At 32.9% G+C, this 24,097-nt stretch overlaps 1 protein-coding gene across 7 annotated transcripts in view; it reads right to left on the reverse strand.

Annotated features, from left to right (window-relative positions):
* OSBPL8 (oxysterol binding protein like 8) overlaps window positions 1–24,097 on the reverse strand; it is a 173,714-nt gene that overhangs the window by 26,032 nt on the left and 123,585 nt on the right. For all 7 annotated transcript variants that reach the window (XM_054580140.1, XM_054580134.1, XM_054580135.1 and 4 more), the window contains 12 exons: window positions 23,387–23,590; window positions 21,268–21,352; window positions 19,793–19,964; window positions 16,379–16,616; window positions 15,595–15,779; window positions 13,770–13,851; window positions 13,390–13,488; window positions 11,423–11,519; window positions 7,166–7,264; window positions 4,578–4,675; window positions 2,797–2,886; window positions 1,424–1,560 (listed from right to left, as the gene is read on the reverse strand). In XM_054580140.1, coding sequence (XP_054436115.1) covers window positions 1,424–1,560; window positions 2,797–2,886; window positions 4,578–4,675; window positions 7,166–7,264; window positions 11,423–11,519; window positions 13,390–13,488; window positions 13,770–13,851; window positions 15,595–15,779; window positions 16,379–16,616; window positions 19,793–19,964; window positions 21,268–21,352; window positions 23,387–23,590 — 1,586 coding nt within the window. The remainder of the gene's footprint in view (window positions 1–1,423; window positions 1,561–2,796; window positions 2,887–4,577; window positions 4,676–7,165; window positions 7,265–11,422; window positions 11,520–13,389; window positions 13,489–13,769; window positions 13,852–15,594; window positions 15,780–16,378; window positions 16,617–19,792; window positions 19,965–21,267; window positions 21,353–23,386; window positions 23,591–24,097) is intronic.

A 24,097-nucleotide genomic window follows, 5' to 3' on the forward strand; every position in this document is an offset into this window, starting at 1 on the left:
GTTCTTAAACACATGACAATGAATAGGGCTGGTCCAAGATAACAGAAATGTAATGAAGCCTCAAGAATCTAAAATTTTTAAATAAGCTCCCCAGATAATTCTTGTGCATACTACTTAAGGTCCACTGGCATGAAAGATCCAATATTGTAATGCCATGCTTCTCAATCGTGAATGCAGGAATTATCAGGGAACTGTTAAAATCAGAATCTATGGGACTAGGCCTAATTGTTTTTTTTTTTTAATGTCTTCCAGGTGATTTTAATGTGTAGCCAGTGTTGAGATCACTGATTTAACAAGTAAAAGACTGAAGACTTTTAGTAAAATCTAAAAAAATACTGAAAATCCTTCTCCTACTAAAGTTTAGTTTTACATCAGATAAACAAAAATGTAATATGTATACTCCACTAATCTGGGAAGACAGCATGTTGGGACTGAAAGAAAAAAGGCTTTGGAATTAAACAAACTTGGGCTGAATTCTAGATCTGACACTTCTTGACTGGTAGACTTAAGTTATTTATCCTAAGACTTGTTTTCCTCATCTTTATAACACATTAAATGAGGTTCACACCTCAAAAGTTATCGTATGTCTTGGCAAAGCTTTACTCTGAATGAAGAGCATTATGTGGTTACAGATGAAACAGAATTTTAGAACTTGTTTATACATATTCTTTCATCTTTGACAACGTCAATTTTGAGTGTAAGTACACAAACATTTGAATCCAATTACAGAGAAAGATAATGCATATGGCAGCATGCACTGAGGACCAAATTGCATAAGGTATATAAAGTACCCAGCACAGTGTCTTTTACACAGATGCCCCCTTCTCCTAACACATACAAATATAGTTAATAAAACTGGACAGTGTGTATACAATATATTGGTTTAAAAGTATTACAGATCTAGCAAAATTTTTATGACTTTAAGAGCAGAAACTATGGCCTTAATTATTACCCAACGAATATAAGTCCTCTTGAAGCCTGCTCATCCAATGGCATTATTCATGTATTTTAGAATAATGAAACAAAAGTAGATTTTTTGTGCCGTATCTTTCAACTAGTTCTACATGACTTAACCCAGGTTAGAAAACAGCTGCCAAATAAAACCCAAGAATCATTAATTAGTCCTACAATTGTATTCAGACAAACTAGAAATTCTTTTTTATTTTACTAGGCCCCAGAGCAGATAGGAAGAAAAAGGGAAAACAGAAAGCTTTAACTTTGAGCTGCAAAAATGTAGCATGATTTGTATTATATTTATTTGACATTCATGTAAAATTAAACAGAATCCTGTCATATTCCACAAAAACTATGTTGCTGAATTAAAATATGACTGAAGGCAGAGAAAAGTAACCACATTTTTGAGGGATTAAAAAAACAACAACTCTATGTTATCATGAAATTAGTTGAAAAATGGTATACTTACTTCTCTGATTCAAATTCTTCCTGCTCTTCAAATTTTACAGTGTGCCTTATTAACCTCCGTTGCTTAATGTCTGGTGTTGGATTCCAGAAAATCTCTGAATTATCAGTCTTTTTGTCATTAATAAAAACTTCACTATCCTGTATTTAAAAAAATTAAACACTAAGGTAGAGAATCATCTTTATTTATAAGAGTGTTACATATAGTTAGTACTATAATAATACTTCCTGAATCTTAATCCTACAGTTAAACACATTTTAAAAACAAACTAGTACTTTTCTAAAAGCCCCAAATCTTTTGTTATTTTTAGAAAAACACTAAGATCAAATATGTAGTACTAGAATTTTAAAATCTGACAAATACGCAGGAAGTTTGTGAGATTTCACAAGTTTTATTTAATATGCAAATTTCAAACAATTATATGCAAAGCCTCCCAACCATCTCAGAATGGCCAAAGTGGACCACAGTGTTTGCTGCAACTGCAAGGAGATTCAGGTGGCTATTTACATATTCGGTATATGTAGAAAAAACGTGAAAGAGCCTTGTTTAGCATTAAAAACTTGAACACGATCTCAAGAGTTAAGTTTAAAAAAGATTTTTATCTTTTTTCCATATGATATTCAAGACAGAAGTTAATTTTAAAAATTACAGAGGGTATGTGGCCTCTAGTTAAATTTCTAGGTCCAGTTTCATTTTCTTATATTTTTAAAATCATTTTCTGCTTATTTTAATGGATAAAATGCTATACTCAATGTTCACAGTGAGAATGCACCTAGGGATTAGCATGATATGATCCTTTTTATTCATTTAAGCTTCTGTTAACAAAATTCCATAGATGTGAATTTAGGTCAATAGAGAAATAAATAAAAGCCATTGCTCTCACATACCACTATAGCCTTTCCCTGTTCCTGAAAAGGAACTATGACTCTAGTTGGAAACACCCCTTCCTTCTAGGTGCGAGGCAGTACTCTGCTGTAATATAAGCACAGCCCTGAAGCCAGCATGCCTGGGCTGGAATTCTCAATCTATCACTTACTCTCGGCAAATTTTTCAAACTCTGTGTGCTCTGTAAAATGGGGACAATAACAGTACCCACCACATAGAGTTATTATATTAAATGAGTTAATGTGAGGAACATTTTTAGACAATGCAGTATAATAAGTGTTAGTTGGTTTTCCTGATAGAAAGTTTTGGAAAGGTAAAATATTACCTACAATTAGATATTGTTGATAACAGAGCAATACCAAAATATTTGTTGAGCTGAAGCTTATGTTAAATAGTGATGATTTTAGCAATGGAATAAGTGACTTTATAAAATGTGATTAATTTTTTCCATGGAATAAAATTTTTTTAAGATAAAATATAAAAATACTTACCCAATGGCCTTCCAAAGTAGCTAAGACTTCTTTTCCCAGTTTAAGTTTCCCTGATATTTGATTAACACAGTCACTACTACCTAGAAATGGCTTTTAAAAGAGAAAGTGCTAAATAAACATTTTGCTTTTAACTTATATTTAGGTACAATGTAGAAAAAAGTAGAAAAAGTAACTGCATAGTAACAGTGCTGAAGACACAAAAGGTAAAAAATACTGACTCAAATTTTAGTCAGAAATGTTCAATAAAAAGAAATTTGAATTTGTTGTTATGGAAAAAATAGGTTAAAAGAACCAAACTATGTAAAGTTAAAATAAACATATTGAAAAAGACCACACTGATATAACTGACTCAAGTCCTGTGCTCTCATTTGACTCAAGACTGTACTCTGTCAATGTTGCAATACATGAAGCAAAAATTACTCAGTAAACCTAAAGGATTTAACCAATTTGTTAGAAGAAAGAATACCACCCTCCTTCAAAATAAAACAGTAAAATAATACTCAACCAAAATCCCTCCAGAAAATAAAACTAAAAGAAATACACTTTGAGTTACTATGCTGCATTACTGATGATTCTCCTCAGTGACAAAATTTTGGTGCTCCAGTCTAATCCTTAAATGTGTCATTAATTACTTAAGACTTCTTTAGTCATGATTTTCAAATATTATCATCACCATACAAAGATTTGTGAAGATGAAAAAAACAAAGTACATTGCATTTAATAATAATACCTAAAAGAAGTCCTTCTTATTAGAGAAAAGTCCTGATCAGCTGGATATCAACATGGGAGCTAATAATAAATATTAAACAGTTCATAAAAATATTTTTATCTGAACATAATGTACTATCTTATACCAATCACTGACCTGTGAAAGGTCTTATATTTCCCTTTAGCTTTAAGGCAGACAGGATTTTCCAAAGTTTGTCTCATGTGTATCTACCCTTTCCCCTCCAGCCCACATGCTCTTCCTCAATGATACCTTGCCATCTTCCACTGAGAAGTGGAGTCTACCTCCCTTCCCCTTGGATTTGGATAGGTTTATAACCATTCAACTAATAGAGAATGGTGGAAGCGATGTAATTTGACTTCTGAGGCAAAGTCACAGATGGTGACAGAGCTTTCACCTTGCTCACAAGGACACTTACCCTTGGCACCCTGAACTTGTAAGTAGTTAGTCTGATGCCTTGAAGCTGTCATGCTGTGAGAAAGCCAGGCTACATGGAAAGGCCATGTATACAGGAGTTCAGATTAGCTGCCTAGTCTTTTACTCATCCCCACCAGGCATCAGACATGTAACTAAGTGATGAGACTTCAAATGATTCCAGGCCTCAAATGAAGAGTCACTTGTAGCCTCCAAGTCTTCCTGAGGCCCCAGGCATTATGTAGCAGAGATAAGCCATCTCCCATATGTCCCATCCAAATTCCCAGCCCACAGAACCCCTAGGGATCAAAAAATCGTTGTTTTTAAGCTTGTGAGTTTTAGAGTAAACTGTTAGGCAGAAATAGTAACTAACACAACTCTTAGTGTACACTGTTATAGCTCAAGCACTGAAGGATTTCTATCCATTTACTTCTTTGATCTCATGCCACCCATTTTATTGATTAAAAGTTAAAATAAAAAATGATGGTTTTGTATTGATTTGAATCTCCCAGGTCTACCCTTTCATGAATTGTGTCCTTACATTTAGTCTTTAATTGGAAACTAAACTGTGTTCTTTGTTTAATATTTATAGCACAACCCCTCTTTAATTAAGTGATACCTTCTATCATTCTCCACTAACCTTTAGTTTAAATTCAAGTACTGCACTATATCCAGTTTTTTGACATGTAATATTGACTGTTCCACCAAGCTCCAGTGTCATTGTGCCATAAAGAATTCCTAAGGGGAAAAAATAATAATTTTGACGAAAGGTTGAGGAGAGACACTTGCTAATAACAAGCAGAGCTTTAAAATCTAATCTTCTTCTAGGAGAAACTAATAATGCAGGGGTCTTCTACCCCTCTCAATAACAATCTATAATATACATATAAAGTTAGTCTGTAGAATTTAAATAGGTAATAGTTGATCCACATTATTTGCAGACTATGTACTGGCAAATTTACATACTCACTAAAATACAGGGTCCGGCACAAATAACGCACCATTATTACAAAATCAGAAGCACGTACTTTTGTAACGTAACAGTATCACACTCAATCACACCATAGGTCATTTTAGGTAAAATGTTCAAATTAAAACTATAAATTATTATACCCATATTATTACTCTACCAACTAGACTCCAGCAGGCCTTCCTTCTGCTGGACCTTGTATATTAGCAATCCCCAAACCACCACCCACAGCACTTTTGCAGTCATTCACGGACACGGGCAGACTGACAAAATTTTGAGTTGTCCAATGTGCACATTCTCAGTTGAGGGTGAACAAGGTGATATTCTGCCTTGTTATTTCATCTCTCAGGTGGTAAATAGGTGCCTTTTTTGCAGTATAATTAGTGTCATTTTTCACATTTTTGTTGGTGATTTTACTGTTAAAAATGGCCCTCACACGTAGTGCTGAAGTGCTATCTAGTGTTCCTCTGCACAGAAGGCTGTGATGTACCTTACAGAGAAAATATGTGTCAAAGCTTGTTTCTGACATGAGTTATAGTGCTGCTGGCTGTTAGTTCAGTGTTAATGAATCAACAGTATACATTAAGGTGTCTTCAAACAGAAACAAGGTTATGCATTGATTGGTTGATGAAAATGTGACAAGAGGCTCACCTGAGGTGTTTCCCCTAGGAGCAATGGTTCAGCATTCATTATTAATTCAGTGTTTGTGGTGACTTTACAGAACACAACTACTGCAAATAGCAAGAATCAACTGCATAAGACAAACAAACAAATAGCCCTAAAATGGGTTCTGTGGCTAAAAGTTGGGGAAATTCTGAGTTTGACCAAGTAAAACAAAGAGAGAGAGAGAGAGACAGACAGAGAGAGAGAGAGACAGACAGTGTTTTCCTGGAATAAGCTGTTAAGGTACTCTTAATATGCAAATGCCCAATGTTCATCTCCAACAGAGGAATAAACTATGAAATGCTTCTCACACTTACTTGGCTACGGAATCCTTATTTTGTAAGATAATTTGTGAGATGAGTGATTTGGGGAACACATCTTAAAAAATACACAGAGTAGAAAATAATCATTACTTCCTATACTCATTCACAAATGGTTATAAATCTCTTCTTTCTTTCCATGTAATAAGGGCAATGCTATAAAAACATTTTCCCCTTGTGCTAGTTGGGTATGGTATTGGGTATCATTTTATTTCTTTCCAATGATACCAAATTTGAAAATATATTGATCAATTCGTAATTTCAGATATTTCACTTCATGTCTATTTCAAGAACCACACATAAAGCTCTAAGAATTATCTAGCCACAGGCCACAAGTTGGCCATTCCTGCAGTTAGTACTAGGATGATTCATGGGACAGCAGACGGGGGTCAATAAGCCTAGAGGTTAGTCTCAGCATCCTTATTAAATAGCTGGTTTGGTCTTGGATAAGATTCTCAGCCCTCCCAGTTTTTTCATCTGTGAAATGAGGTCACATTAAGTAAGTTTCATGAATCAGTTCCTAAAATAGAGAATAATTAGCAAAAATAGTTAGCTTTAAGAAATGGGTTGGAAAGGAGGGTACAGATAATGAACAACCTGAGCTGATGCCCTACAGCACAGCAGTGCAGTTGGCAGAATCTTGACTCTACCTCATTCTAGCTGTGCAATAGCAAGCTGAGTAACCTCTCTGTGCTTTGTTTTCATTGTCCATAAAACAGGGATAATATAACCTACTTTATAAGGGCTGCCAGAATGACTGAATTTATAAATATAAAGTACACAGACCAGTTGGGTGCTGGGACTGTTGCAAATTTAATATCTGTATCTGTATCCTAAATAATGGGGGAAACCATAATACACTTACTTTAAAGAAATTTCTAAATGAGGATGAAAAGAATTTTAAAGGACTTGGTAAACTGAAAAAGAGTAAATTAAAATTTTAAAAAGACGTGATGGTGCAAGAAGATGAAAATCACTTCCAAAGATTCTGAAATAATGGATAGTTTCATCAAATTTTTAAAACCTGCACTTAAGGCAAATGAAATTGCATTACTATAATCAGTATGTGTCACAAAAAGTCCACTGTAGATTAATTAATTCACTACAGAAATACTCAGCAGATGACAGCAATAGTACTAAATATCTGTAAAACAAGGATGCTTTAAAACAGAAGACTGACTTCATCAATCTCAAAATGTAACAAATTATAGCCAAATACATTTATTTAAAAAGAAGGTTTTAGGAATATCTCACTCAGGTATGGAAAACACCTACCTTTACAATGAGCATAGGGCATTGTCATTACATAATCTTCGCCTCTATTCAAGAAAGTCAATCGTGCTTCTCCATCTAATATTGCAGATAATGAGTTCCCTGAAATGAATGATGTTTGTTAAATTTCAAAAAAATTAATTCAACCAACTCAAAACAAATGAAATATGTTTAGGAGACCTACCAGGTATCTACAGTGGTATGTCTTAGAAATAAAAATGTCTCAATCTCAATGTGCCCAAACATATATTTGTTATCTTATATCTGAAACATATTTGATTTGTACTTTCATTCTTGTAAAATGAGTACTTTTAAAAGTATAGTTATGTGCCGTGGTCAAGTGGCTCAGTTGATTGGAGCATCATTCCGTACACCAAAACGCTAAGTGTTTGATTCCCAGTCACGGTGCATACCTAGATTGTGGGTTTGATCCCCAGTTGGGGTGCGTACAGGAGGCAACAGATAGATGTTTCTCTCTCACATCGATATTTCTCTCTCTCTCTCTCTTTTCTTTCTCTCTCTTTCTCTCCCCCTTCCTCCCTCTCTAAAATCAATAAACATGTCCTCAGGTGAGGGTTAAAAATAGTATAGCTATATGCTCATTTATGTTATTTAAATGAGGCTCTTATGAAAAATCCTAAACACTTAGGACATGCAATAAAACACTATTACACTGTATAGCTTAATTTGCCCATTTTTGAATAAAAACATTATTTCTTCTGTAAGTCACATTACTTAAGTCCCAAGCTTTTAAGTACTTTTGACATAATATTGTTATAGATACTTAAAAAAAAAATGCATAACCCATGAAAATAATGATGAAATTTCAGGGTGTTGTCCTTTAGCTTTTCTCCCAAATGTATTCCTCCCTCATCACAATTTTATTTCAGTATAACAAAGTATATATAACAAGTGAGCCATTTTAAGTGTGCATTTTGATAGCCTTGACAATTGTATACAGTTTTGTAACTACTACGACCACAATCAAGATACAGAGTTTTCCATGACCCCCAAAAGTTTCCCCTTGCTCTTTGGCAGTCAATGCTTTCATCTAGCCCCAGGAAAGCACTGGTCTGGTTTCTACCACTGCAGTTTCACCTATTCTAGAGTTTTGTATAGATGGCACCACAGAACACATAGTTTATTGTGTTTGACTTCTTTCAGTTAGCAAAATGGTTTTTAGATTCATCCATGCTTTTGTGTCAACATTTCAGGCTATTTTGACAATATTAAAAACTAGTGTATTCTCCAGTTATTTAAGTCTTCTTTAATTTTCTTCAGCAATGTTTTGTGGTTTTCAGTGTGTAGGTCTCACAACTTTCATTAAATTCCTAAATATTTTATTTTTCAGATACTACTTTAATCAAAGTTGTATTTTCAATTTCATTCTGCAAGTGTTCATTTTGTACAACTGATTTCTGAATTTTGATCTTGTATTTGGCAACCTTACTAAATTTATTTAATAGTTTTACTTGTTTTTGATATATTCTTAAGAATTTTCTATATAGAGCAGGTATGTATATGGTTTAACTTCTTCCTTTTAAATCTGTATGCTTCTTTTAAAAATTTTTTATCTATCTACTTATTATTAGAGAAGAAGGGGTGAGGGAGAGGGAGAAAAACACGTGAGGAAGAAACATTAATTGGTAGTCTTACATATGTGCCCCAATCAGGGACCGAACCCGCAACCCAGGCATGTGCCCCGACTGGGAATCCAACTGGCAACCTTTCACTTTGCTGGATAATACCCAACTAACTGAGCCACACCAGTCAGGGCTAACCTGTATGTTTTCGAACTTGCCTACTGCACTGGCTAAAACCTCTAATACAATTTAATACAGAAGTAGTGAGTGTGAACATCCTTACCTTCCTCCTGATCTTAGGTAAAAATTATTCAATTTCCACTTTAGGAGTATGAAGTTGGCTATATATTTTTCATAAGTACCTTTAATCTAGTCCTAATTTGTTGATAGATTTTATTGTGAATGGGTACTGAATTTTGTAAAATGCTTTACCTACATTTCTTAAAATCACACAGTTTTCCTTTATTAATATGAATTACATTGATCTTCAGATGACATACCTACTTTGTGTTCCTGAGAGAAACCCCACTTAAGATATTCTTTTAATATATTGCCCATAATACTTATACATATTCTTTTTATATATTCTTTTATGTGTGTTCAAATATTACCCTTTATAATACTGATTTATTACTAATTTGTTAGGGATTTTTACAAGTATACAAAAGAGATATTGATTTATAGTTTTCTTATAATGTCTGGTTTTGGGGGATTGGAGTTGAAAAATGCTGGCCTTATAAAGTAAGTTGTGAAATGTATTCTCATTTCTTGTTTTCTGTAAGAAGTTGGATAAAATTAGTATTTTCTTCCTTAAATAGTTAGATGAACTCAAGGCATCTGGGGCCAGAGTATGTCTTTGAAAGAAGATTTTAAATTACTAATTCAATTTCCTACACTGATTTGAGACTATTACATTTTTATATTTCTTCTTGGTTCAGTTTTGGTATCTTGAGTTTTTCAAGGGATTTGCATATATCATTCTAAGTTGTCAAATTTATTGGCATAAAATTGTCCATAATACTTCATTATCATCATTTCTGGGTCTATAGGACCAATAGTGATTCCGCGCATTTACTTCTGATTTGCATTCTCTTTTTTTATCAGTCTAAAATCAACTCTTAGATTCCTAGGATTTTCTGTATTGCTTTTCCACTTTCTACACTGAGGTATGCTCTTTATTATTTTCTTTCCTCTGCTTTAAAATCGGTTAGCTTTTTCTAATTTTGTAAGGTAAAACTAAGATCATTGATTTAGATCTTCCTCCTTTTCTAACTTAAAATTATAAATTTCCATCTAAACATACTACTTTTGCTGTATCACATGATTTTTAATGTTATATTTTCATTACCATTTTGTTTAAAATATTTAATAATTTCTCTTGTGATTTCTTCTTTGGCTCATGGATTATTTAGAAGTGTGTTATTTAATTTCTAAATATTTGGAATTTATCTTGATATCTCATCATTTGTTCTAATACTATTTCATTGAGATTGCAGGACATACTCTATAATTTTCAGTCTTTTGAAATTTATGGAGTTGTTTTATGGTCAAACTCATGGTCTAGACCAGTAAAAACACTATACATGTATTTGAAAATAATGTGTATGCTGTAATTGTTGACTGTAATGTTTTAGAAATAACAATCATGGTATGGTAGTTGAGAGTGTTCTTCATGGTTATAAGCTATTTACACTATCATCAGAGTATAGGTGTGGATGACAGGAAGGTGCAATGGAAAGTAAATAACAAATATATGTATCCTTCAGAACAAAACAATCACCCTTTGAAACAAACATAATATAAAACTAGGCAAAAACAAAACCAAATCCAAATAAAACTAACATTAAGGGAAATAAAAGACATCTTGAAGAAAAATAAAGGTATACACCAAGTTCCTGGATCGAAAACTATTGTTAGATTTCCATTTCATAGATTTACCTATGGTGCTCCACCTTCTCAAGGTAACAAAAGATTGTTTTTGGTTGACATATTTTATCTTTCCTATTTTAGCATGATTATTTTTTCTTTCAAGTTTAAAATTATTCAGTTAAAATTTAATTTATTGATTTTTCTCCATTTAAAATTAATTTTAAAACTCAAATCAAAGCATTTAAGGTTATAGATTTTCTACTGGTGCATAGTTGTAGCCATGATTTACTTTAGATTGTCACGGTTTTTAGATTAAAGTTTCTTACTGTATTTCTATTTGCTCTTGTACTTAACAAAAGCTTTTATTGGTATGTTTTTGGGTGTAAGGTTAAATGTCATTACTAACTGACACTGGACCAAGTATTCCAAATGTACTTGGCTTCTTTCTCTCTCTAGTCAAAGACTAAAACAGAAAAACCAACTCCTCCAGTACATTAAGATGATGAAATACATACTGTACTAAAAGGGCTACATAGTGGGCAATCATTATTCTTTTTTTTTTAATAAGTGGAGTTTGTGATAAATTTACACATATGGGGTGTAAACTTATATAAAGTGAGTCATACCTCTATTTATGAATGGACAAAAGACGACACTATAGAGGAAAAGTCTATATCCAAGTAAAAAAAATGCTTAAAATGACATAAAAATTCCTTACTGAAAACATCTCAAGGCACCAACCAAATAAAAGCTCACTAAAAAATACTGCTTTCCAGAAAATGCTGACTCTTAAGAAGAGGAAACTCACCATAGAACTTGGACTTAGCCAGGATACTACCACTAAGGCAAAATCCATCCTTTCGGTTACTAACATAAAAGGCAGATATTGGTGGGTGATGAGACACCTATGAAATGCAGGAAGAAACATAGAATATAGTAAGTATATTATTGTGCTATTATCAAAAATTCAAATCTTGAAAGTATACTCTATTAATAAAGAAAAAACATTTGGTAAGTATAAAATTAAATATTGATGATTAGAATAATCCATCTCCAAGAGGTTTCCCAAGGAACCTCACCTCCTGGTATTCACACCATTAATTAGGTGGGTTCCTCTTACACTGTACCAAAGTTGGTTTATATGGAAAGGGCAGTATGTCATTTCTGAAATTAGGTTATAATGTAGCATCTGTCATGATGTGTTTCTCTCAGATCATTAGCTCTAAGAAGCCAACCTGCGTATTGTGAACAACCCAATAAAGAGGCTGAAGTGGTGAGGAACTAAGTCCTATTGTCAAAAGCCATGTGGTAAGCTTGACAGTAGAATCTTCCAGCCCAGGTAAACCTTCAGAGGATTGAAAAACTGGATGACATCTTCACTGCAACCTCATGAGAAACCCCGAACCAGAACCACCCAGCTAGGGAGCTCCCAGATTCCTGAACTTCACTCTATGAGATAATAAACGCTCTTTAAGTCATTAAGTTTTGGTAGTAATTTGTTATACAGAAACTGATAAATAACACAGAGGCTATTCTTCATATAAATTACAAATAGCTGTAGGAAATTAACAAAAGCTTTGACAAATATGTTCCTTTAGATATTTTAATAATTTTAAAATTTAAAATATATAAAGTATATTTAAAATTTTAAATATGTTCCTTTAGATATTTAATAATTTTAAAATATAAAATAAAATTTTAAAATAATTTTTAAAATAATTTTAAAATATAAAATAGTTTTAAAAAATATACATCTTATGTTTTCTGAAATGAGACAAAACTAAGATCAATTAAACTCTACTCAAGAATTATAGTGAATTAAAAAATAATCATTTTGTTATATTAATTAAAAAATTAATTCAGAGAGGTGGTTTCAATCAAAGGGATTAAAATTTCTAGGGAAGAGGGAGGTTTTTCAAATGCCACATGGTATCCTCATCCTTCTTACATTCCAGGTGATAATTATTATAATAAGGATCCGTTATTACTTTAATATTTCATATTCTCCCGGTTGTTAGGATGAGGGGAAGATTAACAATCATGAATATAGATGTAGATAAATTTAATGAAATATTAAAAATAAGTATTTTCTGACTGTGTACTATGTGTACAATAAAGAGGTATACTGCGGAGTGGTATACATTCAAAAAGCTAACCATTCAATTGGGGAAATATTCTATAAAAAGTTAATACAAGTGTTAAAATAACAGCTTAATGGATAATCACAAAAAATAATGCAGAAATTTGAGATGGGAGAAATCACTTGGAGCTGTAGTCATATGGATCATGAAAGATGAGCAGGTCAGAGTTTATTTAGATGAAGAATGGCTGAGAAGAATTACTGGGGTGGGAAATTTAAATTTAAAAATACTTCGCAAAGAAAGAAGTGTAATATCAGGTTACTTAATTGTGAATGGACAGGTTTGACTCAGAAATGCATGTAATTTGAGGTAAATTTAAAAAGATGTGGAAGATCTTGAATGCCACACAAATGGGAATAAATTTGATTTAGGAACTGGAGAAACACTGAAGAATTTTGAAAAATGGGTTGAGGGAGCAGGAAAAAATTGTTTTTGGTCATAGGATTCTATGACTATAATAGTAATACCTTTGAGTATGGTATTTAGTAGTACTCAGTACTAAAAGGTAAAATGATTACTAAATGTTCATTAATAAAAGTTAATCAACAGTGAGTTTACTGAGTTACTATTTTCTATAAAAATATCCCAATAACTTCTGAATCAATTTTGTTTCTGTAAAACACATTTCTAATACCTGTTCAGCAATATAAAAAGTTTTGCTGTTTGTCCTGGGATGAATCCACAAACAACGGAAAGTCTCACCAAGTATAGGGTTATAAGGTTTCTTCAGTCCCTAGTGAAAAACATACAAGTTTCAAATTACAAATATGGAAGACTCAAAATAGTTTAAACCAGTCAAGATGGCTTTACCTGTATCATGTGGGAGCTATCCTTATAAAATTTCACATTAGTGATATGAAATAAAGTTAAATAACTTCAATCGTAATATAGGACTAAGTGATCAAGTCTTTTGCAATTTTGCTAACTCAAGGCCATGCAATTATTAATAAATCTAAAGATAACAAAAGAGAACTCGTATATATGAGGCTGAAAAAAGTAAAATATAAACATTACCTTTGGCTTTTTATAGAATCCTGACAAATACCATTTCACTACTTTCTTCAAACGGAAATAAGGATTTTCTTCAAGAGCAGTCCTAAAAAAATAAAATGGTAAACACAAAAATTTTAAAGAATGTATCATAAATTCTCCCTCATTTTTATCAAGTCAACAACTGAATATGAGCTATGATTGAAAAGCATTATTTGTATTTAAAATAGATGGCAAAAACAACAACATACATCAGTTTATAAGAATTTTTCACAAACTGGTTGCTTTCCTTCCCATTTTTCTTATTCTTCGACATGCTGCCCAGGGTCTTTCTCAACAGTTTTTGAAAACTCTGCAAACCAAGATTTTTCAACTGGGTTTCTGCAGAACCTGAGAATGTTGCTAAGGGGTTCTGTCAGAAACTGTGATAGAAGAAAAAATGGATTTTGAGATTTATGTACTGTTTGATGCCTAGCATTTGCAGCAATGTGGCAGCAGCCAAGCTTGCTGGACCAAAGGACTCAATGCATCACAATTCTGGTAAGTACTCCCAGATTCTCTTCAAAGGTGCTGTGCTAGTCTGCATCACCCTGCAGTCTATGAGTCCCTGCTACACACAGCCTTGGCAATGAAATTGTGTGTATTACCAGAAAAGTACAACCTTTCAATTTGGAAAAATGTACATCTCTCAAGATCTTATTGTGATTTAGCGGAATGTACCTCACACTCTGAGAAAAACGAATTTCAAGGCAGATAAAAAGAAATATAATAAGATATAAGTCAGAAGTGGGGTATAAAAGCCTTTGGACTTCTGGTCAATGTGATGGCTGAAAAAGTACCTTATGTTTGAATCTGCATTTTTCTTATTTTGTGTGAGGTGTGCATGTTTAAAAACTATTTCTATTTCTTCAGTTTTAATCTAGTCATTTACTCCACTCCTTTTCTATTAGGTTATTGATCATTTTCAATCACTTTGTATGAGCACTTTTTCTTTTATGGAGATCAACACTTTGTGAATTAATTTGCAAAAATCTCCTAAAACTTATCAATGATCTTTTGATTCAGTTTATGATTTTTGCAATGTTATTAATACAACTAACAGACTAATAATGCAACTAATAAACCAAATACAGGTATTGATACAGAATCTAAAAATCAGATCACATGGCCAGAACTTAGAATCTCAGAAAACACAGCGCCTTGAAACATCACCGCAGCTGTAATGGGGGCAGCAGGTAAAACTTGGAAAGGTATATACAATGTCACTGTCTTTTACTGGTTCTCCAAACAACTGTTGGGACAGAGGTAGACAGTTCCTCTCCCACCTGCTTTCTGCCTGCCTTGTTCAGAATTACGCCCAGGATCAGCTGGCAGGAAAAAAAGCAAAGACGAAGGTGGGGATTTATGCCAAGAGTCAGCAACTGGCGGGCATTCCAGATCAGGTAAGCTGTATGTGCCTCACAAGTGTGCCAAGAGGATAAGTATAAACAAAAGCACAAGCTCCAGAATGGGACCTAAACAAGGAGTAAAGCAAGGGAGAACAGAGAATGCCAACCGCCTCTCCCTGTGTTAGGTCAGCAAACACTCAGGAAGCCTATGAGAGCAGTGTTGTTGGGTGAGGGGTACAATGCTTGTCCTCTTCAAGCTTGTGACCTCTCAATTCAACTGAAAACAGTATAACAAAGTATTAAATATGCTTCTTATTAAGGTGAACTATAGAAGTGGTAGAGAAGAGAGTGATACTTCGTTAGAGCCCAATTTTGATAAGGCATAACCACTGAATGAAACTCTGGAAAATCTCTAAAACCATGAAGTTACCTTCTATTTTAAGAAATAAGAATCTACTTACTCAGATAAGAAATCTGCATGGTAGTAGTAATCGGAAAGTTTATCCAGGAAAGAACGAGGTTCCAAAATAAATGTAGGCAGAACCACCCTGGACAGGTCCATGCCAGGACGGACTTGTTTCAGCAGCGTCCAGATAAGGCTTTTGTTTTCTTCAGACACAGTTTCTGTTTGAGAAGCCTCACCTGCCTTTAGCAATTAACAAAAATACAGAAATATTATATTTATTTCAGACACATAGGTGTGTAAAAAAGGCAACTAATGTTGAAAATCCAAACTCTCTAAGAATTCTTAAAAAGTGAAAATAATCCATTAAATAAATAAAGTCCATAGCTATAAAATTTAGGTAAATATGAAAATAGCAAGAAACATCAAAGTGAATGATATACTCATAAATAAAGAATCCATTACAAAAATATTATACTCCACTATGCTATTAATTCTGTACACTAGCAGTAACAAGAAAGTGATTAAACTCTATGTTTCCTTGCAATTTACCTTGTATCTGGCAAACACATCCAGCAGCATCCTATTTCAAAAGCAAACTTGAAGTAAATGTAAACTTTAAATTTAATAGACTATATTCATATTTGTATGAGCACTATGTTTTTAGTTGTTTATAAATCCTAATATACTTCATATGTATGCAACTTTTAAAATAAAATATGTCTCACAGAAATATTCTTTTGGGAAAATAAACAATAGGTCCAACAAATAATATATTCAAATTCACTTGAAAATTTTCAAGAATCAGAAACCCCAAACCTCTGAAAATTAAAGACTTTCACCTCTCCGAGTTCCTCATGGCTCTGTTCAGTGTAGGTGGTCTCCTTCAAAGGCTCCACAGGCTCAGGTTCAATATATGAGTCATCTTGTCTTTCCGATGTGTCTGTGTCACTTTCTTCACTTTTCCCCATCACTTCATTGTCAGACTCATCATGCTCTTGATCATTTTCTTTATCAGATTTATCAGAATACATATCTTGGTCCTTAAAATGCTGTCGTTCTATCTCACTATCATTTAACCTTAAGAAAAAGATTTATGAGAAAGACGAATAAAAAAGTTAAGAACATTGAATTTATAAATAAGAATGATAACATTTACTGAGAATTTACTAAGTGTTAGGCACTGTTCTTAGTGTTTTATACAGTTTAATTCATTTAATCCTCAAAATAACCCTGTAAGATAGATAATATTATTCTCACTTTACAGATTAGTAAATGGCAGAGAAGTTAAGCAAAAATCTGGGAAAATGTTAAAAAACAGGACACTGAGCTCTGGCTCTCTACCACTCGGGGCTAAAACTGTCCAAAAGCAAAATGTTAGACTATCTCTTGCTAGATTTTTTTTTCTTAGTTTTATAATCATCACCACTTGAATCAACCTCACTGTCACTTCTGGTCTGTAGGAAAACTTCGAGTAACGCTTCTCAGAGTTTCAGGTAGACTCAAATGAAGTATGACTTCCCACCTGTAAAGGTCTCCAAAGTTACTCAAAATAAGTCCAAGAATAAGACAAGAAAATGTAAAAGGTAAGTAATTATATATATTTAATACTTGATAGATAAGTTTAAGATTGAGAAAAAAGATCAAGGAGAATTGGAAATGAAAATATTAGCTAAGGAAATGAACCTGTAATCTAAAATTGATAACTGGCTAAAACCAACCCCGTTTACACTAACCCTAAAGTGTTTAGGATTAATAATCTGTACAAAAAATAATTTTAAAAAAACCTCACTTTCAGAAACAAATTTTTTCTTTTAGAAATTTCTTATTTAAGGAGGTATCTGCAGGTTTCATTTATCATAAAAAACTTATAGGAATGAACACTACAGTACTTTAGAAATGAATACATGATACCATTATGTATAACTGATATTTTAGCAATGCTGAAATAGTATCAGAGAAAAGAAGTTCTATTTGATTCCTATCTCAGTCCTATTTTTCTAAAATCTTCATTTGTTTGATTTCAGAGAATTACTAATAGAAATTCATTTTTATATACATTTTTTTCCTTCTTTTCCTGAATGATCATATATTTTAAAAGTTATCTAAAATTGCTCTCTCTCCTTTCTTACCATCTATTCTCCCCCTAACCTCATATAATCTGGTTTTCACTCCCCTAAATCCAATGAATCTGTTTCCTTCAAGGTCACTAATGATGGCTTTGTTGATAACTCCAATGGCCTTATATAATCATGACCTCCTTTTACTTCCCCAAATCAATGGCCTTAGATGATGATCATTTTCCTGGAAATAGTCTAATGCTTGGGTTCCATGTATAACCGTAGTTGTACTTTTTAAGCTCTCTGATCCCTCTTACTTCCCTCTACCCTTAAACATAGTCATTCTCCTTGGCTTTTTTTAATTTTCTCTGTCTTTTCTCTCCTTTTGTAAGCTATCCAATTCTACTTGATTTCCAAACCCATGCATGTGGGAATAAGCTTTAGACCCATATTTTTAAATGCTTGGCTGATATCATCTATATCCTGGGACCTCAACATGTACAATATTTAATAAATTATTATCTCTTAAACATGGTCCTTTGTTTTATTTTACCATCATCTACCCTGTCACTCAGGCTTAAAGTTTGGTAATCTTCTTTAACTTCACTCACTGCCTGTCCCTTACATCTAAGCTGACTAAGCTCCTAAGCTAGGCTCACACTCCTCCCATCTCTGCACCTTCAGCTCCCAGCTCATTTTCTGTTTTATAGCCAAATAAACATGTTGGTATACTGATTCTACTTTTGTAAAAATCTGTTATATTGACCCTCTCCCAGATTCCTAGGAGGATTCTATGTTTTCATCCTATAAATTCTTCTGATCCTATATTACCCTAAAACATCTCTCCTGTAGCTGTTTATGTTATTCTTTTCTTCCTATTTACAGCTATCTGGCATTTTATAGGTTTCAAACAATACAAAACATCTCTTCAGAATCACATAACTAATAAACTGTTGTACTAGATTCAAATTTAGGATCATTTCGAATTCATCTGTCTATTCACAATGTGGTAAATTTTACAGAAATGTACTGTACCTTACACAGAAAAGAGGTTCCGAAACTTTAATGAATAAACAGATGAAGCAGATGAATTTTTAAGATCCCCAAATAAGAGCATTTAAAGATTACCCGGTGTGCAACAAAAACAATGAATTGTTTACAGCTGAAGAACTTCAAGGAAAAAAATTTCAGGAAGAGGCCCCACTAAAACACCCATTCCTATATAAATTGTGCTCCCATCCCCAATCTAATCCCATTCAAACTTCTGTTCTGAGGGTTAAGATAAAACTCCAGATTATAATTCTGCAAAAAAAAAGGATGTAAAATGTCAGGTAATTAGGGTTTTCAGAGTGAAGAAAGAGAGTAAAAAAAAAGGATAAGGAAAAGAAAATGCTCAGCTCAGGTTACATGGAGGAGAGTGGCAGTCTTAACAACTTTAAGGAGAGTACCCAAAACTGATACTACTAAATGGCTGCGGAGCAGAAAGTGAGCATTGGGACAAGGGAAGAAAAGGGAAAGTCTAATGTTTTTTCTACAAAGCAACAGAAGAGATCAAACCTCAAGCAAAGAATTAAGTTTCCCTAGAGACATATTTTTTTTTAGTATGAACCACTAGCATTTACTCTTAAATGCTTCAGAGGATAAAACCACAATAAGATCCAGTTCCAACTTGAAACACAATACAATAGGAGAATTCCACAAATACCAGGAAGAGGAAGAGTAAGTCTGGTGGTATTACCAAAAAAAAAAAAAAAAAAAAAAAAAAAAAAGCTATAGAACCACAGTGGAACAGTAGATTTTATTTCATGGTTAAGTGGCATGAAGGTCTTCGTATATGATCTGAAATTTGAGATTGCTCCTAAAGAATATATAGTTTTATCACAAGAGAAAAGAGCAAGGAGGACTAGAAATCATTCTTAATGAAGGGAACACCATGCACAAAGACAAGGTAGACAGCATGGTTGCATTTGGGAAATAACAAGTAATTTATATTATTAGCAAGGATCAACGAAATAACTTTCTATACCTTATCGTTGTAACTAAACAAATCTTAAATCAGGCTTTAGGCCGTATAGTAAAAAGACAGCCAAGTTTCAATCCCAGATATACTACAAAAAAAGTATAAGCCTGCTAGCTAACCTAGTAAACAACATAGTCTCTAAAGCAATCACCAAATTAGGGGCAATATCTACTTACTGGAAGTTGTCACCACTGTGGAGATTGTTAGCACGTAATAAGCCATATAAGGTCACATGTGTGCTCTCTGATGAAATGCTCAGGTCATGTTCCTTTCCTTCCCTGATCATTGTACGCTTAAGAAGACTAGAACATTTCAAAGCCAATTCCAAAGCATCCATCCAGCACCTTCCTAAAAGAACGCAGATTTATAAGCAGTATAATTCAAGAAACTATAAAAACTAGCATCAATCTTAATTTAATTTAACACTGTTAGCCTTTAGGCATACTGTTATTTCTTTGAGAAAAATGCACTGGAAAAATTATTTTGAGCATAAAGTCTTACACAAGGAATTTTTAATCCAATTTTCCAGTTTATCAAGTGATTTTATATGAGTAAGTATTTAGAAACCACTGGTAAATTAATAGAATATAGTACATGTTGGTAAATAGACCTAATGAAAATACATGTGTTTTATTTTTAAATCTTAGAACATTAATATGTAGTATAATCTGAAGATACTGAAATAGGTACATGAAATATACTGAAGGGGATTTTTTTGTACTATAAATAGACTATCTAAAATAATCCTTTGTTGTTGAAAGAAGGTTTATCCCCAGGTTTAGCATCCACTCCACTTATGTGTATTAAAACTTTTAAGTCAGGAAAATGCTTATACAATACTGTCATTAATTGCCATATTAGTAGAAACATTAGTAACTTTATTTTTTAAATTAAAATTTAGAACTGTAACTAGTAGGAAAAAATGTTAGTTCACTTAAAATTCCTATGTATTTGTTTCAACACCTGTTGGAAATATCAGCCAAATAAAATATTTTCACAACAAAAGCTCATGGCTATGATATTTTAATTTTAAAAATAATTATCTGGTAAAAGTAAACTGGATGGTTACAAGATTCCTTAGGCTAGGCTAGTCTAGACTATAAAACATAAAAGTGAGGCTGAAATCCATTATCAATAATTAAGGTTTTAAGGTTACTTTGATTTGAAATAAGTTTTGTTCTCCCTGTATTTGCTTCAGGAATTAACTATTAAGTTAATAAGTACAGAAAAATGTCTTAGGTTAAAAAAAACTTAAAACAGTGTATGTGTTTTATAAATGTTAATACTTAGTGATAAAATATAAGTAGTATTAAGTGTACCTCTAAAACAATAAAACTTAATGAGTTTTATTAATGAGTTAGAGAACACTAACCACATCAAAAAAGATGTTAACAGGTCAATGGAGGATTAAAAAGAAAACTCTAGGCTGCTAATTTATCACTCAATTATCCAGTGCTTCTTCCTATCAGATTCCTTTGTTGTCTACCAAGTTAATAATATATTTGGTGTTCTAAACAATTTCTGATTATAATACTTCTTTTACAAATACCATTCTAAAAACAGATTTTTCCCTAAGGAAAATACACAGTGGTTTATAAAATAAACCCTTAAAAATGAGATCAAAATCTAATCCATTAAAACCTGTATTTACCATCTGACTCTGAAGTAGCTCGGATGATCAAGTAACTGCTAGGTAAGGGCTGAGTTATGGATCCCACTGCTTCACCTTTTGGACCCTTAAAATAACCAAATAAAAATAAGCAAAATAAATGGCATACAGTATTATAAGATCTCAACTTTATATTATCCATTATTACTGGTAACAATCTAAGTTAGGCATGGATTATAATTTAAAAGCAAATAAGCTTTAACTTCATGCTTGTTGAGAAAGTAAATGTTGAATATTAAGGAAAGTCTTCTTCTTCCAACAAATATACCTCCTTACCAAAAACTGAACACCTTATACTTATCATTAAACATTATTTCTGTACGTTGTTCACATATGAAAGGGAAATTTTACCATATTAGCTAAAATTTTAATTTAACAGAGAATTTCTATCCCACATATACTACTAGAAAAAAAATACTTAACTTCTAGAAGCCCATAAAAAAACAGCTGGAAATATAAGGTAGTTACGATTTATAAGAAAAAGCAAAAAGGCTTTTCTCTTAGGTCAAGGGAAAAAATAAAGCTCCATTTTATAACCACTGATACACTCGTTTATAAATACTAACTATAAAAACTAATTTTATTTTTCCAGAAACAAGAAAGAAAAAGAGCTCCACAGTAACTAGTATCATCAACACTAATTTTAGGTGGATATAATTCTTATCTGGAAAAGAAAAATTTGAGGATTGAGAAGTCCTGGCTGGGTGGCTCAGCTGGTTAGAGTACTGTCCTGATACACTAAGGTTGCATGTTTGGTATCAGGTCAGTGCATATATACAAGAGTAGACTAATGAATGCATAAACAAGTGAAACAACAAATCTCTCTCTCTTGCTCTCTCTGCCTCTTTCCTCCTCTCTCCAATACACAAAACCAATACATAAAAATTAAAAACAAAATCTGAGGATTGAATTTATAGTATGATTTTGACCGAAAAAAACATTTAGGTTGTCAGATCAAGGAATAAAATGAACTTTAAGACTACATAAACATTTAAAAGATGCAGATTCAAAATGAAAAAACAGAAAAATCAATAGGATTTTAATAACTTCTTAAATTCCTTAGAGTAGTAGTGAAGAATAAATGCAATATATAAAAGGTTTTGAACATAATTGTTTTTCACGTGAGAATAGCACTATATATGTATATATACAGCATATATATATATGGCTTAAAATCTTTCTTGTATGGGATATATCTAATTCCAGCATGAAACTAACTCTGTAATCCTAAATTTATTTCTGACTCCAGACTACTGAAATAAAGGTAAAATTTCTAGGTTTTTTCCTAGGTATACCTATATTGCATAATTAAGGAATATCGAAAATATTTAAAAGCTGAACCTACTTTTACTCAGCTGTGATTTCAATTAGGAGGTTTTCCTTAAAGGAGTCATAAACCCTTTATTCAAATGTAACTGACCTTCTTTCTAATTAAAACAATGATTGCCTTATAAAAACTTAAACTAGACTCATTTATTCATTAGTGTGCACGGTACGTCAACTGTTTATAGAATTTCTTAGTAGTCAATCAAATAAGGCACTTCTACTTTCCTGGTTAAGTTTCTGCTATTATAATAAAAGAGTGACCACAGTAATACTTTTTAGTTATAAAGCATTAGTGCTCCATCTTCAAAGAAAGTTGCCTCTCAAGAGTAAGTAGGTCTGTGATTGCTTATAAGCTTCTTAGCACATATTTATATCACTACAGGAAAAACCACAAAAAAAAATGGCGGCTTCTGTTCTAGGGGATCTTACAATTTTGATAAAGAGAAACACAGTAAACATGATACAATATTACAAAGCAAGATTATTCATTGCAAATTTGTTTAAAAAGTACAAACTGAATCCTCATGGCAAAGAGATAATAAGGCACAATATAAATTAGAAAAACATTTTCTGGAGAAAATTTTAGGTTAGATCTTAAAGGTAAAAAGAACGTTTAGTATGCATTTCATTGTCGGTAGAGACAGGAATAATGCTCTTGAAATCAAATAAATTTGTAAGTGCTGGCAGAGAAGAGCAATCATTAGATTAACTGATTTGTCTCTGTTCTACTCAAAGATTGTCATCTTTACCTGTTACCTATTTAACAAGTGCTTACCTTCACTGCCCAAATAGACTGCTCCAAAGGATGAAAAAGTTTGAAACAAAAGCCATCCTTTTTTGATGGACGCTCAATGATTTCACAAGCATTTAGAAGGACTGTTCCTACCCACTGGCCATTTTTTTGGGTTTTATAGATCAGCAGCACCCCGGGTTTCAACACACACCACAATTTGGTCCAGCTCTTTAGAGTACCACGAATCTACAGAAAATAAATTGAAGAAATAAAGCTGTTTTTCTCTTTCTGCTCAAGATACAAGCTATGTAATGGTAAACAGGATGTTTTAATCTAAAATGTCCAGAAAAATGTACACATTAGAGTCAATGGTTATTTTTTTAAAAGCTACTAAATAGCAAGTACTAATTAAAAAAAGAAAAAGGAAGGAAATCTTACCTTTTGTGACAGCATGGATGGATCTGGAGATTATTATGATAAGTGAAATAAACCAGTGCGTAAAAGACAAATACCATATGATCTCACTTACATGTGGAATCTAATGAACAAAGTAAACTGACAAACAAAATAGAAATAGAGACAGAGGCATGGACACATGGAACAGACTGACAGCTGTCAAGGGGAAAGGGGATTGGGGGGACTGGATGAGAGAAGGTGAAGGGATGAGCCAAAGAACATATACGCACCGCCCACAGACACAGACAACGGTGTGGGGATGGCCAGAGGAAAGGGGGCCGGGGGGAGGTGGACAAA

This window comes from Pteronotus mesoamericanus, unplaced genomic scaffold, assembly GCF_021234165.1.
Source record: "Pteronotus mesoamericanus isolate MK-2021 breed Mesoamerican mustached bat unplaced genomic scaffold, CSHL_Meso_final contig_56, whole genome shotgun sequence".
Classification (NCBI taxonomy): Eukaryota; Metazoa; Chordata; class Mammalia; order Chiroptera; family Mormoopidae; genus Pteronotus; species Pteronotus mesoamericanus.